This window comes from Palaemon carinicauda, chromosome 18 (assembly GCF_036898095.1).
Source record: "Palaemon carinicauda isolate YSFRI2023 chromosome 18, ASM3689809v2, whole genome shotgun sequence".
Taxonomy (NCBI): Eukaryota; Metazoa; Arthropoda; class Malacostraca; order Decapoda; family Palaemonidae; genus Palaemon; species Palaemon carinicauda.
This window is the reverse complement of record NC_090742.1, coordinates 26,793,466-26,808,566: the sequence shown is the minus strand read 5'-3', so window position 1 is coordinate 26,808,566 and position 15,101 is coordinate 26,793,466. Positions and strand designations below refer to the sequence as shown.

The window sequence follows — 15,101 nt, the reverse complement described above, 5'->3', positions numbered from 1 at the left end:
CTATCTCTCTCTCTCTTCTCTCTTGATTTAGCACCTGAGAGAAGAGCCCAATTATATATCGTTAAAACATGTTATTTGCTAAAGGAAAAAACTGAAAGGTTTCCCAAATAAAAAGTTCCTTTATTTAGAATTTAAACCATTTAAGCTAAGAAAGAATGAACGAAACGCTAGAATCGGTTTACTCTTACTGCAAAGTGAAACCGTGATACACTCTCTCTCTATCGTAACGATAGAGCGCAAGTTGAACGTTCTGAACGTCAACAACTGCGGAGACTAAAAACTAAACGTTAGTTCATCTTTGAAAACAGTACGAGACTATCAAAGAAATTTTTTCATAAAACATTAAAATTAAAAAAGTATTAAATTCTTTAAAGGTTAAATACGATATAACGGGCTCAATGTTAATTAACTTCGGTTCCAAGTTAGGACCGCCTACTATTAGGAAAGGTCGCATATAAACAAACATAAAAATTTATTTTTATAAGTTTATAATAAATGGAAAGTTAATCGAAGAGGCCTATAAAGGCGGAGAGATATAAAATAAATAGAACTATAACGTGTTACGCAAAATTACCAAAAACCTAAACACACTTCCGTCTAAGGGAAGGGTCGGCCATTTAAAAGTGAAAGAGAGTCCATACTCTCTTCGTCACCATAATTAAATCTATCCAAAACGAGTTCAAGTTTTGAAATGAAGAAAAAACCCCTGCATAGCGAAAGCTCAAAACTGGAATAGTGTACTTCACCAAATCGTTGTGAAAACAAATCCAGTTAGGGACGGCGTATTTAGTAGGTCTTGCCAGTGGCACGACAGAGGGAAAATTGGTTCTATGTTGACATCGAGTACTTGAGTACCTACTTGACAGATGGCGCTGTTGATGTACACCCCCACCTGTATAGCGATCGCTGGCCTATTCCGCCCGTAGGTTTTTTCTGTCGGGCAGCAGAGCTGACAGCTATATGATCATCGGGTAAGTTTAATATTGAAAATAAACTTTTACTAATGCATTATTGATCAACTTAGAAAGTAAATTGGTCTACAAATAATAACCATTACTTCTCACTGACATCCTTTACTACTTGAAACTACCATGTATAGTGTTAATTCTTAATAATATAGTTCTTTATACATTTCCAAAAATTATAAATTGATTTCTCGCTTTTCTTTCTTCAAGGTCTACAATGTACTAGATTTTTCCTCTGCAGTTATCTTAAACTCTGCTTCTGCCTTTGCAATCCATTCCAAAGTCTCTGCTTTCTCCTTTAAGAATGCCTCTTCTTGCTTCTTTAGAGCTTCTCTATACTCCTCTAATTTCTTTGTTTTTATGTCTTCCTTTTGGAGCTGAACCAGTTTTCTTAAAGAATTTTTTCTCGTAATACTGTGGTAAGATCTGAAAATGAAAATCTTACATAACTTCAAATTGCTGAAATAAAAAGCCATGAGCATCCTGCAGGTATAAGCATAATCATATCCCAAATTTCAGTACATACACACTATATCTGCATGAATTATGAGACCAAAATGCCCTTTGGATGAGGAAGATACTGCAAACAAGCTTTCAAGTCTCGTGCAAACCTCAAGGAGGATGATGACAATAATTATAATTTGTTTACTACTTACGTTGGGAATGGTTTATATACCATGTTGATCTTTTCTAAAAGCCATTCAAAACGTTTATAGTCCATTCGTCTCAAATGTTTCAGTAATCTCTTTCTCCGGCCTATCGTCTCAATTAAGATACACTTAGATCTTATATCTTTTTTATGCTTCTGAACTGATACTTGCAAGTTTCTAATCTTGCACGTCAGCATAGCAACTGAAAAAGAAAAAAATAAACACTCATGTATTAAAATACATACGGTACCATTACTTCATAATGACCTGTGACTTTATCAACTATGACACCCACACCAATTCAATACTGTATACAGCATGTTGGTTTATTTACCTAAAGTAAGAGAGTCGGCACAAAGAAAGTAGTCCCAGTTACTCACAAAGTCACAGCACTTCTTAATCTTTCACAAACTAGATAAACTATGTATTAGACTACTGGGTAATGATATGTTGCAAGAGATGTTCAATGTTTTATGAACACCAACCTTTGGAAGACAGTAGTATGATGGATAACCTGTTGAAAATGACATCACTAAAACTTGGTTCCAAAAATGTAGAGAGACTTTAGCTACCATATAAAGTACATAAAATATCAGTTCTTAATTAATAATTTTTCAAAGAAGAGTTAAAAGGTTGCATACGTTATCCTAAGATTCATCAGCATACATAAATTACTAAACTTAGCTGGTGGATGCTATATACAGGAGATACCATTCAACATTTTGAAGTTAGGTAAGAGATACCAGCATACTATAATGGTAAAACTCCATAAAAATATGGTGCCTACCTTAATAACTCTCCCAGAACCCTTACTGTATGTATTTCTTTACTTACAGGTAAACCAATGATTGTCCGGCTTCTTTGGTTCCAGAGCCTTGCTGGATTAATGATTTTGGAAGGTCATTCCGTAACACACCTTCGAGTACCAGTGTTAAAAAAAAAAAATGATTTTTTTTCTAAAAAAAAAAAAAAAATTATTGGATTTAAATCAGATTTCTTTTATTTAAATAACTTTTTTTTCAATACAGATTTACATCAGATTTCTTTAATTTAAATAACTTTTTTTCAATACAGTAATACCTATTTGCTGCTGCTGATTATTTTTTTTTTTCAGTCTTATGAGGGTATTTTCTGGTATTGAACTTGATCTATGTTAAATGAAACCATAGTTTAATATACATTACTCAAGATGAGTTGTAACTCTTAAAAACCAAAATTCAGACTAATGATTTAACCCTGGATAGGTACGCTCCTCGGACACCCCTTTAAGGGTATACTCGGACGCGAACGACCCCGACGCCAAAAAAAATTCTTGAAAAATCAGTTTTTGCAGTAACCTCCTTTTTTCTTTTGCCAAAAAAACTTCAATGAATGCTTAAAACAACTGTAAAGATAAATACTACTCATCTGCAGAAAAACTATTTATTATAAATATTTTAAAAAATTAAGTAGAAAAAAAAGACCTGACATAAAAATTCATAAAAAAAAAAGTTTATACATATATACACAAATCCTTTTAGGAATTGATTCTTGAATGTTTAGGACACATCTTGATGTATTTTGGATGAAGTCAGACCCATGGAGGTGAAGATCTGAAATGAGAAAAAAAGGGTAACTTTTTTTGGCCAAAAAAATTTGTCCAAATTTCATGATTTTTTTTGGGTACCCAAATGAAATAGGAAGTGGCTAATTTTTTTAGGGAATAAACATATGTTATCCTAAAATAGAAATATGTAAAAAAATCTTCATTATTTTGTAATTACATTTATATCAGGGGCCATATCTAAAGGTAATTTTTTGAGTACTTAGAAATTTCGTAAAAAAATACATATATTTAATATATAATATGATATTTATGCAGGTAAAAATATACCAAAATATCACAAATTCTATAGGGAACAAGAATATATATAGATAGGGCAGCTTACGCTTCGGATATGTCCACAAAATGGCCGCCAACCACACTGACTAAGACTCCCTAATCTGCCACTTGAAATGTAGGAAGGGTATGTCAATTTCAAGGTGTTATTTACTAATCTAATTATTATTGGATATGCATAAAAATTGTATGGTGGGTTGCTGGATAATTGTCGATTATTTTACGACTATAAAATTTAAATTCTGACCCCAAAAAAATTTTTTGAAGGGAAATAAAATTGAAAAAAAAAAAAATGTAAAACAATATAATATTTTAGCTAAAAAAATTTGATGATATTCAATCAAAAAAAAAGTAAACAAAATTTTCCGACAAATAAACATCTAGAGGAATCATTACTCTGTGATAGTTCCTTAGTACGTAGTAATTTTGAAAGAATTGGGAAAAAACGAAAAAATGGCAATCACCGGAAAATCGAACACATACCTATATATACGCCATATCTGGCTAAAAAAAAGATAGGCATGGGTAGCCAGATCATCTAAAAACACTTTCCAACACTATAAAAGTATAAGTTTTGCGACACTACTTGCCAATTCCTTACGGTAACATGACTAAGCAAAAAAATGCAAAACAAATAAAAAGGGGCACTCGCGGAAAAATGGCTAACATTCTAATATACGGCATTTCAGAAAAAAAAAATTCAGCCACGTGCTAGGCAAACCATCAAGGCACATTTTCCGACAAATAAACATCCAAATGAATAATTACTCTGTGATAGTTCCTTAGTACGTAGTAATTTTGAAAGAAATGGGAAAAAACGAAAAAATGGCAATCACAGGAAAATCGAACACATACCTATATATACGCCATATCTGGCTAAAAAAAGAAAATAGGCATGGGTAGCCAGATCATCTAGAAACACTTTCCAACACTATAAAATTATAAGTTTTGCGACACTACTTGCCAATTCCTTACGGTAACATGACTAAGCAAAAAAATGCAAAACAAATAAAAAGGGGCAATCGTGGAAAAATGGCCATTCTAATATACGGCATTTCAGAAAAAAAAAATTTCAGCCACGTGCTAGGCAAACCATCAAGGCACATTTTCCGACAAATAAACATATAAATGAAATATTACTCTGTGATAGTTCCTTAGTACGTAGTAATTTTGAAAGAAATGGGAAAAAACGAAAAAATGGCAATCACAGGAAAATCGAACACATACTTATATATACGCCATATCTGGCTAAAAAAAAATAGGCATGGGTAGCCAGATCATCTAGGAACACTTTCCAACACTATAAAAATATAAGTTTTGCGACACTACTTGCCAATTCCTTACGGTAACATGACTAAGCAAAAAAATGCAAAACAAATAAAAAAGGGCACTCGCGGAAAAATGCCCAACATTCTAATATACGGCATCTCAGATAAAAAAAAAGACATGCACGTGTTAGCCCAACCATCAAGGCACACTTTCTAACACAAACATGAAAAAAAAATCAATAATATACGGCAATTCCTTACTACGTAGTAAATTTTTACAAATATTGAAAAAAAAACAGAAATTGGCAACCGCAGTTAAATACCCAATATACCAATAACTACGTCGTATCTGACAAAAACAAAATCACGCATGGGTAGCCAGATCATCTAGACACACTTTCCAACACTAAAAAAGCAAAAGTTTTACGATACTATTTCGCAATATCTTACGGAAAAATGACTTGGCAAAAAAATGAAAAAAAATGAAAAAGGGACACTCGCGGTAAAATGCCCGACATTCTAATATACGGCATCTCAGATAAAAAAAAAAGACATGCACGTGTTAGCCCAACCATCAAGGCACACTTTCTAACACATAAACATGAAAAAAAAATGAATAATATACGGCAATTCCTTACTACGTAGTAATTTTTACAAATATTGAAAAAAAACAGAAATTGGTAACCGCAGTTAAATACCCAATATACCAATAACTACGTCGTATCTGACAAAAACAAAGTCATGCATGGGTAGCCAGATCATCTAGACACACTTTCCAACACTAAACAAGCAAAAGTTTTACGACCCTATTTGGCAATATCTTACGGAAAAATGACTTGGCAAAAAAATGAAAAAAAATGAAAACGGGGCACTCGCGGTAAAATGGTCCTCGTGGTGATGAACGAAATTTTAACTAAAAAAAAAATCATGCACATGGTAGCCAAACAATCCACCAAGACTTTCCACAACTGATAACCTATACAAGTTGCACCATTCTACGACAATTTCATAATACGTAATAACTTTGATAATTATGCAAACTACCTTAGAAGGGTAAACTCGGTCGCGAACGACCCCGACGCGTCTCAGAAATCGGGGAAGGAGTACAGCTACAGCAATGCACATCTGGACACTACTAGAGCGTGTAGGGGAGACACCTCCTGCAGGTCGATCACCCACAAATTCAGTCACGGGGGTGAGTCACGTGAGAAAAACCTGTTTTTTTTTGACGCTTGGGGTCGCAAACGACCCATCGTACCTATCCAGGGTTAATCAGAGCAGACAAGTTATAGTAACTAGTACTGTACATAAATACACAAAAATAACAGAAACTGCAATCAAACAAAAATACAATTTTACAGCAGTTCTATTCTAACATACAGTACACAGTACGACATAAAACTAAAAACATATTAAGGACTTCTCCATGTGCGTACTGTACAGTACTATAAAAAAGGCTTTTAATTCCTATTAATGCGGTTAAACAAATCAAGACTTATAATTTGCATAATTGCAACAGCAACTTAAATTTTTAAGAACACTATTTACCCGAAATGTTATAGCTCTTAATAGAATTTTGTTCATTTGTTGCAATACTTATAAACAGTAACTAGTTTTTGGAAGTTTTCATTTTTTAAGGTGATTAGACAGCATATTTCATTTTATTTAAATCATGATTTGTTCTACTCTGATTTTTAAATCCATTTAAATCACTTGATTTAAATAAAGACAACCCTGCCTTCGACTAACCTTATTTCCCACCATTATTCCTACATTAAACAGGTAGTGGCCTGATTTGCCCTCTCCAATGTCTTCTATAAAAGGCATCCTCTTCCACCAAACCTCTTCTCTCCATATCATCCTTCACCTTATCTCACCATCTAATTCTCTGCCTTCCTCTTGATCTTCTCCCCCTAACAGGTTCCTCCAAAGCCCTCCTTACTCCCTCCCCACCATCCATCCTCAACAAGTACCCACTCATTATGTTGTGACACTCTTATCATCTCTGTAATCTTTACTATGCCTGCCATTCTTCTTGGTTTTCTTTCAAGAAGTGATATTCCCATAATCCACCTCAGCATTCTCATCTTTTCTTTAAAACTTTGCTTCCTCTTTTCATCTTAAGGCACAAGTTTCTGATCCATACTGTACATTAACACTGGCCTTATTACTGTTCTATAGATCTTGACTTTTTACTTGATTGGCATTTTCTTATCACATACTACTCCTGTTAACTCCCTCAACTTCCCCCATGCTGCTTTTATCCCATTCTCAACTTCAGCCTCATGTCCTCCTTACTGACTTATAGTTATCCCAAGTATCTAAATTGTTTTACATGTTTTACAACTAAATCTCTACTTTCATGTATAGCTATATTGTTCTTGTGTTCCTTATTGCTCACCATAGCTTCATTCTTATCCTAATTTACCTTCGACTCACCCCTTTTCAATGCCTCTTAAAGGTTTAAAAGCTGCTCATGAATGGCAGAGGCAAGGGGCAGTGATATTGCCCAATTGAGCAGGACAATACACTAAAGACTGACCATGCATACATATGATCAGTGCCCAAGCCCCTCTCCTTCCAAGCTAGGACCAAGGATGGCCATGCAATGGCAGCTAATGACTCAGCAGATAGACCTATAGGCTCCCCCAAAACCCCCACAGGGAGGAGGCATCCTCCTGGAGTGGTCCAGATCTTTCTCTTCAGGTAGTAGGACGGGGATTGCTGCTGGAACGGAGGACTCCGTCTTGGCCCTATCTCTTCTCCTGACGGACCACGGGTCTGCAGGCTTGCCCGTCGAGGAAAGGTGCTTCTCCCATTCCGGACGTCTCAACGACGATCTAGAGGCCGGGACGCGGCTGCCAGACCGAAGGGGCGACTCTCCCCGCTGGGCGGGTGGGGTCGGAACCTTTGCGGACTTAAACTGTCCCTTGGTGCCTGATGCGACGAGTCCCTCCGTCAGTCATACCTCCTCTCGTCGACCAATCCTACTGGTGAGGGGAGCCTGGGACGCCATCCCGAGGTGCCCCCGACTGCTGCAACCCCCAGGAGTTGGCTACGGGGAATGGAGACTCGTACCCATTCTTCTTCCGGCAAAAGACTTCTGAACTTCCTCGGTAGAGGCCTACTCCTATTCATCAGAAGACGGAGATCCGAGGGACCATAGGAGGCGACGAGATAGGTCCTGCAGGAGAAGATCTCGCTCGCGCTCCCGTTCACGCTCTCACCACGGGAGGAGACATTCCAGGTACCCCAGGACCTATCTCGTCGCCTCCTATGGTCCCTCGGATCTACGTCTTCTGATGAATAAGAGTAGGCCTCTACCGAGGAGCCTGAAGACCTGTAGGACCTCGTTGGAAGGGCTGAGACTTGCCGCGTTGCTGGTGGTACCGCATGGGGTTCGGCCGGCGATGAAGGCTCCATGAAGTCCACCGGGAACGAAGCTGAAGGCGTTGGAGGGGAATGGGGGAGCTCCTCGCTGGGGAACCAGGTCTCAAAGTCCTCTTCTGTCCTCAGTAGCAACCTGAAGGGCGTCTTCGGAGGCACCCACCCGAGGGCGTCTGATGGCGGCGAGTCGTCCTTCTCGGCAGCACCCTCGGCTGCTGACGCACCTGAAAAACCTGCCCACGAGACTGGAGAAGAGACTGTTACTGTTTTTCCCCACACCGGATCATCCGAATAGACGGGACCTGCTTTCACCAGGGCTCCGTCCTCTGGATACACACCTGCCCCCCCTCAGGCCCCCCACTTGCCTGGCCCGAAGACTCCTGGGGAAGGGCCACAGGCCGCTTCTCCGCAACAGACTTACCTCGACCCCTACTCTGGGTAGAGGAAGACGGCAGAGAGAGACTGTCCGACCGCACGCCGGGCGAAGCGACGCTGGACTTCCTAGGGGACCGACGAGATGCCTTCTTTTTCTTAGTGCTGTACCGCACCCACTGCACTTCATTCAAGGACTAGCACTCCGGACAAGTGGCTGTAGGGGAACACACACTGCCCCTTACAAGACGACAAGACGAACACAAAGAGTGTGGGTCAACTTCGGGCTTAGAGAGGAAAGCACCGCACGATTTCCCGGCTACAGGCTCAGGGCAACGACGGGGATGCTCCATAACGCATTAGTAATATACCACGAGACACAGAACACAGAGGGAAAGGATAGGGAAACACACAAAGGGACCACGTGGGGACCGCGTGAGACACAAAGGGATCGGGGACACAAAGGGTCGCACTGGGTTAAGAGAGCGCGTCGGGGTGTTAACGCCGAAGCGACCAGAAACTTACTGGAGAGCGAGACCTGAGCAAGCATACTCTCTGACCCCGGGTCATCTCTGGGCGCGTATCACTCCGCCAGAGATGCCCCGCATAGAAAACGGGAGTAGGGTAAACTACACAAAATTCTGGTCGGATGGGAGGAGATCCCAGATACTCCTAAGAAAGTAGCGCGAGGTAAGTACTTCGTGTTGGAACAAACATCTTTTACCTTTACATGAAAGACAAGCAGGGTATGGATCCACTTCTATTCAGCTCATAAATGTACCACAGGGGCGACCATCTCGGCCACGACAGGAACGCATTGAATTCGACAATGTTGAAAGGCACACACTCGTAGATTCGCAAATAATGATAGCACGCAAGTGAAAAAGAATATCAAAGATACAAGTGTTAAGCATTACAGTGATGCCTCACAACACGAAATTAATTGGTACCGTAAGGGCATTTGTAAAGTGATTTTTTCGTGTAGCAAGTCGCCTTTTACATGCAAATAGCCTAATTCGTTCCAAACCATAGAAAAACACCACATTAACTACTTATAGAAATGATATTCGCCACTAAACAGTACTAAATATATGAAAAGTACTGTATTTTGATCATTTAATAATAAATTAACATTAATATTCTGAAAAAGAAGTGTTCAATTAGAGCAAACAGTAAAAATAAAGTAACAAAAATGTGGAACCTTACCTTTGGAGTAAGGCGATGTCCGAGAGCGAAGTGTGGGGCGGTAGGGGAGGATGAAAACTGTGGAAAACGTTTACGTACAAGTGGCACTAAACTTTACAAAACAGATTTATAAATGACAGAAAACACTTACACTTAATTTTAGGAAATGCATTTACAATAAACAAAATGAAATTTCTTCTTTTTTTCCTTTCCCTTTTTTCTTTTTTCTTTCCGTTTTCTATTTTCTAAATTTAATTACACAACGTATTTTCTTCATCACTGCCACTTTTATTTTGTTTCTTAGCTGGCGCTTGGTCTGCTTCTAGCAAAAGCCTCTTACTAAAATAATCATCCAAATGAGCTTGTTTCTGCTTGCTTCTTAAAATTTTCCTGAAATAACTCAGGCAAACTTCATTACAGTACTCAAGCGCACGACCTTTGAGTTTTTTCTGGATATCTCTTATTCTACGAGAGCCACCATTTTAAAGTAGCCATCTAGACCCTCTTTAATTTCTGCCGTTGTCAGTGGGTTATCCTCCTCCCCCCCGCTGTACTCTTCCTGAACAACGTTCACTCGCATGGCCTCTAACTCCTTCAGGTCATCCGTCCTAAGTTCCTCTTGGTACTCCTGGATAAGCTCATCAATGTCGTCCTCATCAACTTCCAGACCCATGGACTTCCCAAGTGTAATGATCTTGGCAACTTCAGATTGAGCATCAGGTTCAGGATCATCAACATTTTCCGAATTGTCTTCAATTTGCTCTGCGTGGAAGCCCTCGAAATCTCGTGCGGAGACGGTATCAGGCCACAGCTTCTTCCAACCAGAGTTCAAGGTGCACCTCAAAACCTCCTGCCAAGCTTGATCTATCATTTTGAGGCATATGACAATATCAAAATGCTCCTTCCAAAATTGATGAAGGGTGAGGTTTGTGCTCTTAATGATTTCGAAACATCTCTTGAAGAGATATTTCGTGTAGAGTTTCTTGAAGTTGGAAATCACTTACTTGTCCATGGGCTGGAGGAGAGGGGTGGTGTTCGGTGGAAGATAGATAACCTTGACGAAGGAATATTGTGCTGCAATATCTTCATGGAGGGCAGGAGGGTGAGCAGGGGCATTGTCCAGCACCCGCAGGCATTACATAGGGAGGTGCTTCTCTTCCAAATACTGTACTTTTTTCACAGTCAGGCCAAAACAAATATTTATCCACTCTATAAACAATTGTCTTGTTACCCAGGCTTTTCCATTAGCCCTCCACAACATGTTTAGATTTTCCTTAGTGACTTTGAGAGTCTTGAAGGCTCCATGAGTATCGTAGTGATACACCAGCAGGGGTTTCACCTTGCAATCCCCACTGGCATTTGCACAGAGTGCAAGGGTAAGCCTGTCCTTCATAGGCTTATGCCCAAGAAGCCTCTTTTCTTCTGCCGTGATGTAAGTTTGACGAGGCATTTTTTCCAAAAAATGCCCAGTCTCATCGCAACTGAAGACTTGCGTGGGACTGTAGCCTTCCCGGGCAGTCAACTCGTCGAATGTCTTAACAAAAGGCTTCAGCTGCTTTCGTGTCTGAGCTTGCAGCCTCCCCATGATGCACCACTGAATGAATGCTCAAGTGTCTCTTAAATTTTTCAAACCGGTTGCTACTTTGATGTTCCTTCTCCTGCGTTGGCTTCGGCCTGAGCATGCACGAGATCACCAAAAATGACGCTGGCTTTCTGGCAGATTATCGCTTTGGTGATAATGTCTCCAGCCATTTCTTTGTCCTTTATCCAGACAAGCAGCAGTCTCTCCCTCTCATCGTGGACATGGCTCCTCTTGCTGGAGAAAACAGTCACGCCCTTAGGTGTTGCTGCTTTGATAGCTTCCTTCTGCTTCAGGATCGTTCCTATCGTAGATGGATTTCGGCCATATTCCTTTGTAAGCACACTTAATTGCATGCCGGCTTCATATTTCTTAATTATTTCCATCTTCATCTCTATGGAGAGCATCATCCTCTTCTTTCCCTTGACATCAGCGACTTTCTTGGGACCCATGGCTAATGATGTATCGTAAGTATCACACACAATAACAGTACGTACAGTAAAATTGTTACAAAAGCTAAATCACAAACACTAAGTGTATGCGTACGATACCGCTGCTGGAACGAAAAGAAATAGGAACGCCAATGCGTAGATGCATGATGGGATACAGTACAGTAGATGTCGACCAATAGGAGAGCAGGATCTCATGGTGGTAACTAGCATCCGAGTAAGGAGTTAAACAATGGGAACGCAGTTGGATGGCAGCGAGTTTACGGGCTGACGGCGCGCGAATTTTAAAATCCGTCTCAGGTACAGTCGGGCTCCCGCTCCGTACTGCCTTTCGTTGTACGAAGCATTTATCGTGACCCAATTGTAAAATTCTTCGCATCTCCTTTCGTGAAGTGAAAATTTCGTAAGCCGATTCTTTCGTAGCTAGAGGTTTGACTGTATATGGATTCTGAGTAGGTGATGCAGACGTCTGATCGCAGAGGAGAAAGAAGGCATGTCTGAGCTCTTTCCCAGCCAAAAGCGTTGTGGTTAAATACGTGGAATAAGCATTGTACGTCAAGCGCAGCAGGTGCCTAACACTGCAGTATGACATAATAAAACCGATTTCTTTTTTATTGTCTGGCTGTAGAAAATGAAACTAGAAGTAACCCATATAAATGACTCGGAAGTTTGTATCCGTGTAGGAATACTGTAAAGTAATTTTGATGAAAGTGGTCTAACATTATGTAAATAGGCTGCCTGAAATTCTACATACCCATGACATCTAAATGGCAAAATGTACCAATAAAATTCTTAATTTTATTACCTTTGTGTCATTCTAAAGGAATTATAATGAGTGATAAAACTTCTGAATGTTGAGAAACTTTGCTAACTGCTTGAGAGACACTAGATAAAAAAGAACACTGTATATAACTGCAATAGTAAAATTATCATTTTGACAATAGGGAAATAATAGGGTACAATTCTTCTTACTTTCACTTTCCAGAGAACCACAATCATATTTGTGTCGCTGCACCTTCCTCAACATTTGCAGACGTGCAATCTTCATAGATTCTTCACGGGACGACATCTCCAGTGATAAGAAACGTTTTGTTACTTCATCTAACCTAAGTGAAAATACAGATGACTATTATAACTCTTTCTTAAAAGGATATAGCTGAAAAAAATCTATTCAAAAGAGTATATCAACAGGAATGTAGAAATATAATACAGTGTACAATATACTTATTCAAATAGTAAAACATTGATCCTTTTAGAAAATGGCAAGCAAAAATGACAAGTTCGAAGATAATTTGTATTTTTCCTAACCATACAAACCTTAACTATTTACATTGGGTTTACCTTTTAGCGCAGCTGAAATGATGAGCCAATAGTTTTAACGAGGGTTAATTACCCCCGCGCTAGTTAGCGGGGGGTAGGGGAAGGGTAGCTTGCTACCCCTCCCCCCCCCACACACCGGTGACTTGCTTCACTTCACTTAGAGGTAGGACTTGACTTGGGGGTCAGGAATGGTGGGCACATATGTGTAAATAGCTAAGGTTTGTATGGTTAGGAAAAATACAAATTATCTTCGAATATGTCATTTGTTCCGTAACCGAAATACAAACCACGCTATTTACATTGGGTGACTTACCCCTTAGAAAGGGTGGAAAGTCCCCAGCCTTACTGACTTCGGCTTGCCCGGGGGCTCGATCCCTCAGTGAGCAGCACTAGAGAAAGGGAGCCCCTGTACCTCACAAGTTCCTAGCATCGCTAGGAACGAGTGGCCTACATAAGCAGTGTGTGGAGGAGAGTGTGACTCGTCCTATGAAGTTGACCTTGAGACCTTCAGATAGGAATTCTAGGATAGGACGTTCCCAATACCACCTCGTCAGGGTATGGGAGACGCAACAGTATTAAGCTTAATACTAGGAGCACAAAGAAGCATGGGTTACCTGCAGAGGTCGAGGTCAGCTATGCGAGGACCAGGATGCTGCTTCCCCAAGAGAGGGGAGAATGAAGAAAGAAATAAGGGTCAGACATACTCTTTCATTCACGCAGACTAAGACCGGGTAACAACGCCCTCAACCTACTGCTACTTGTCCAAAAAAGGAGCCTGAGGTTAGACCAGCTGTTGTGCAGCCACCACAGGGCCAATAGAAAACGTATCGAGGCTCCTGTGGGTGACGTCTTGCAGGTAGTGGGCTGTGAAGGTCGTTTGACGCTTCCAGACCCCAGCTTGAAGTACCTGCGTCACAGAGAAGTTTCTCTTGAAGGCCAGGGATGTAGCAATACCCCTGACATCGTGGGCCCGAGGGCGACGTGACGGAAGAGGGTCAGGATTCAAGGCATGGTGGATAACCCTTCGAATCCAAGCTGAGATGGTGTTCCTGGTGACCCTCCTCTTAGTCCTGCCTGTGCTCACAAACAAAGCTCGCACTTGAGGACGGACTGCAGCCGTTCTCTTCAAGTAGTGCTTCAGACACCTCACTGGACATAGTAGCAGCTGGTCTGGGTCGCTTGTTACAGAACAGAGACTCGCGATCCTGAAAGAGTCGAACCGAGGATTCGGCACTCCAGGATTCTGAGTCTTGGCAACAAACTCAGGGACGAACCTGACCGTTACCTCCCCCCATCCCCTTGAATGGGCGATGTCGTACGAGAGACCATGAAGTTCATTAACCCGCTTGGCTGAAGCCAAAGCGAGTAGGAAAGCCGTCTTCCAAGACAGGTGGCGATCGGAGGCCTGGCGTAATGGCTCGAAGGGAGGTCTCTTAAGAGACCTGAGGACTCTAACCACGTTCCAAGGAGGAGGTCTCACTTCCGACTGGGGGCAGGTAAGCTCATAGCTACGTATGAGTAAAGAGAGTTCTAACGATGAAGAAATATCCACGCCCTTCAGTCTGAAGGCCAAGCTTAAGGCTGAGCGATAGCCTTTCACTGCTGAGACAGAAAGGCGGATTTCTTCCCGCAGATAAACGAGGAAGTCCGCTATTGCTGGAATAGTGGCATCGAGTGGAGAGATACCCCTTCCACGCCACCAACCACAAAAGACTCTCCACTTTGCTTGGTAGACTCCCTCAGAGGACCTTCGCAGGTGCCGAGACATTCTCTCCGCAACCTGTTGCAAAAAGCCTCTCTCCGCGAGGAGACGCTGGATAGTCTCCAGGCGTGAAGCCGAAGCGAGGCTACGGCCTTGTGAGGGACGCCGGAGTGGGGTTGTCTGAGAAGCTCGTGTCGTGGAGGAAGCTCCCTCGGGAGCTGCAGAAGGTCCGGAAACCATTCCGCGTGATGCCATAGCGGAGCTACCAGAGTCATCGAACAGTTGACCGATAGTCTGGTCCTGTTGAGCACCCTTCTCATCAGACAGAACGGTGGGAAGGCGTAC

The 15,101-nt window shown here is 41.1% G+C and overlaps 1 protein-coding gene across 2 annotated transcripts in view; it reads right to left on the bottom strand.

Moving 5' to 3' along the window:
* Positions 1–1,057: 1,057 nt before the first annotated feature.
* Positions 1,058–15,101, bottom strand: part of bonsai (28S ribosomal protein S15, mitochondrial) — a 131,866-nt gene continuing 117,822 nt past the window's right edge. For both annotated transcript variants that reach the window (XM_068392178.1, XM_068392177.1), the window contains exons 3-5: positions 12,707–12,840; positions 1,622–1,817; positions 1,058–1,391 (exon numbers count right to left, since the gene is read on the bottom strand). In XM_068392178.1, coding sequence (XP_068248279.1) covers positions 1,178–1,391; positions 1,622–1,817; positions 12,707–12,840 — 544 coding nt within the window. In that variant the 3' untranslated portion in view covers positions 1,058–1,177. The remainder of the gene's footprint in view (positions 1,392–1,621; positions 1,818–12,706; positions 12,841–15,101) is intronic.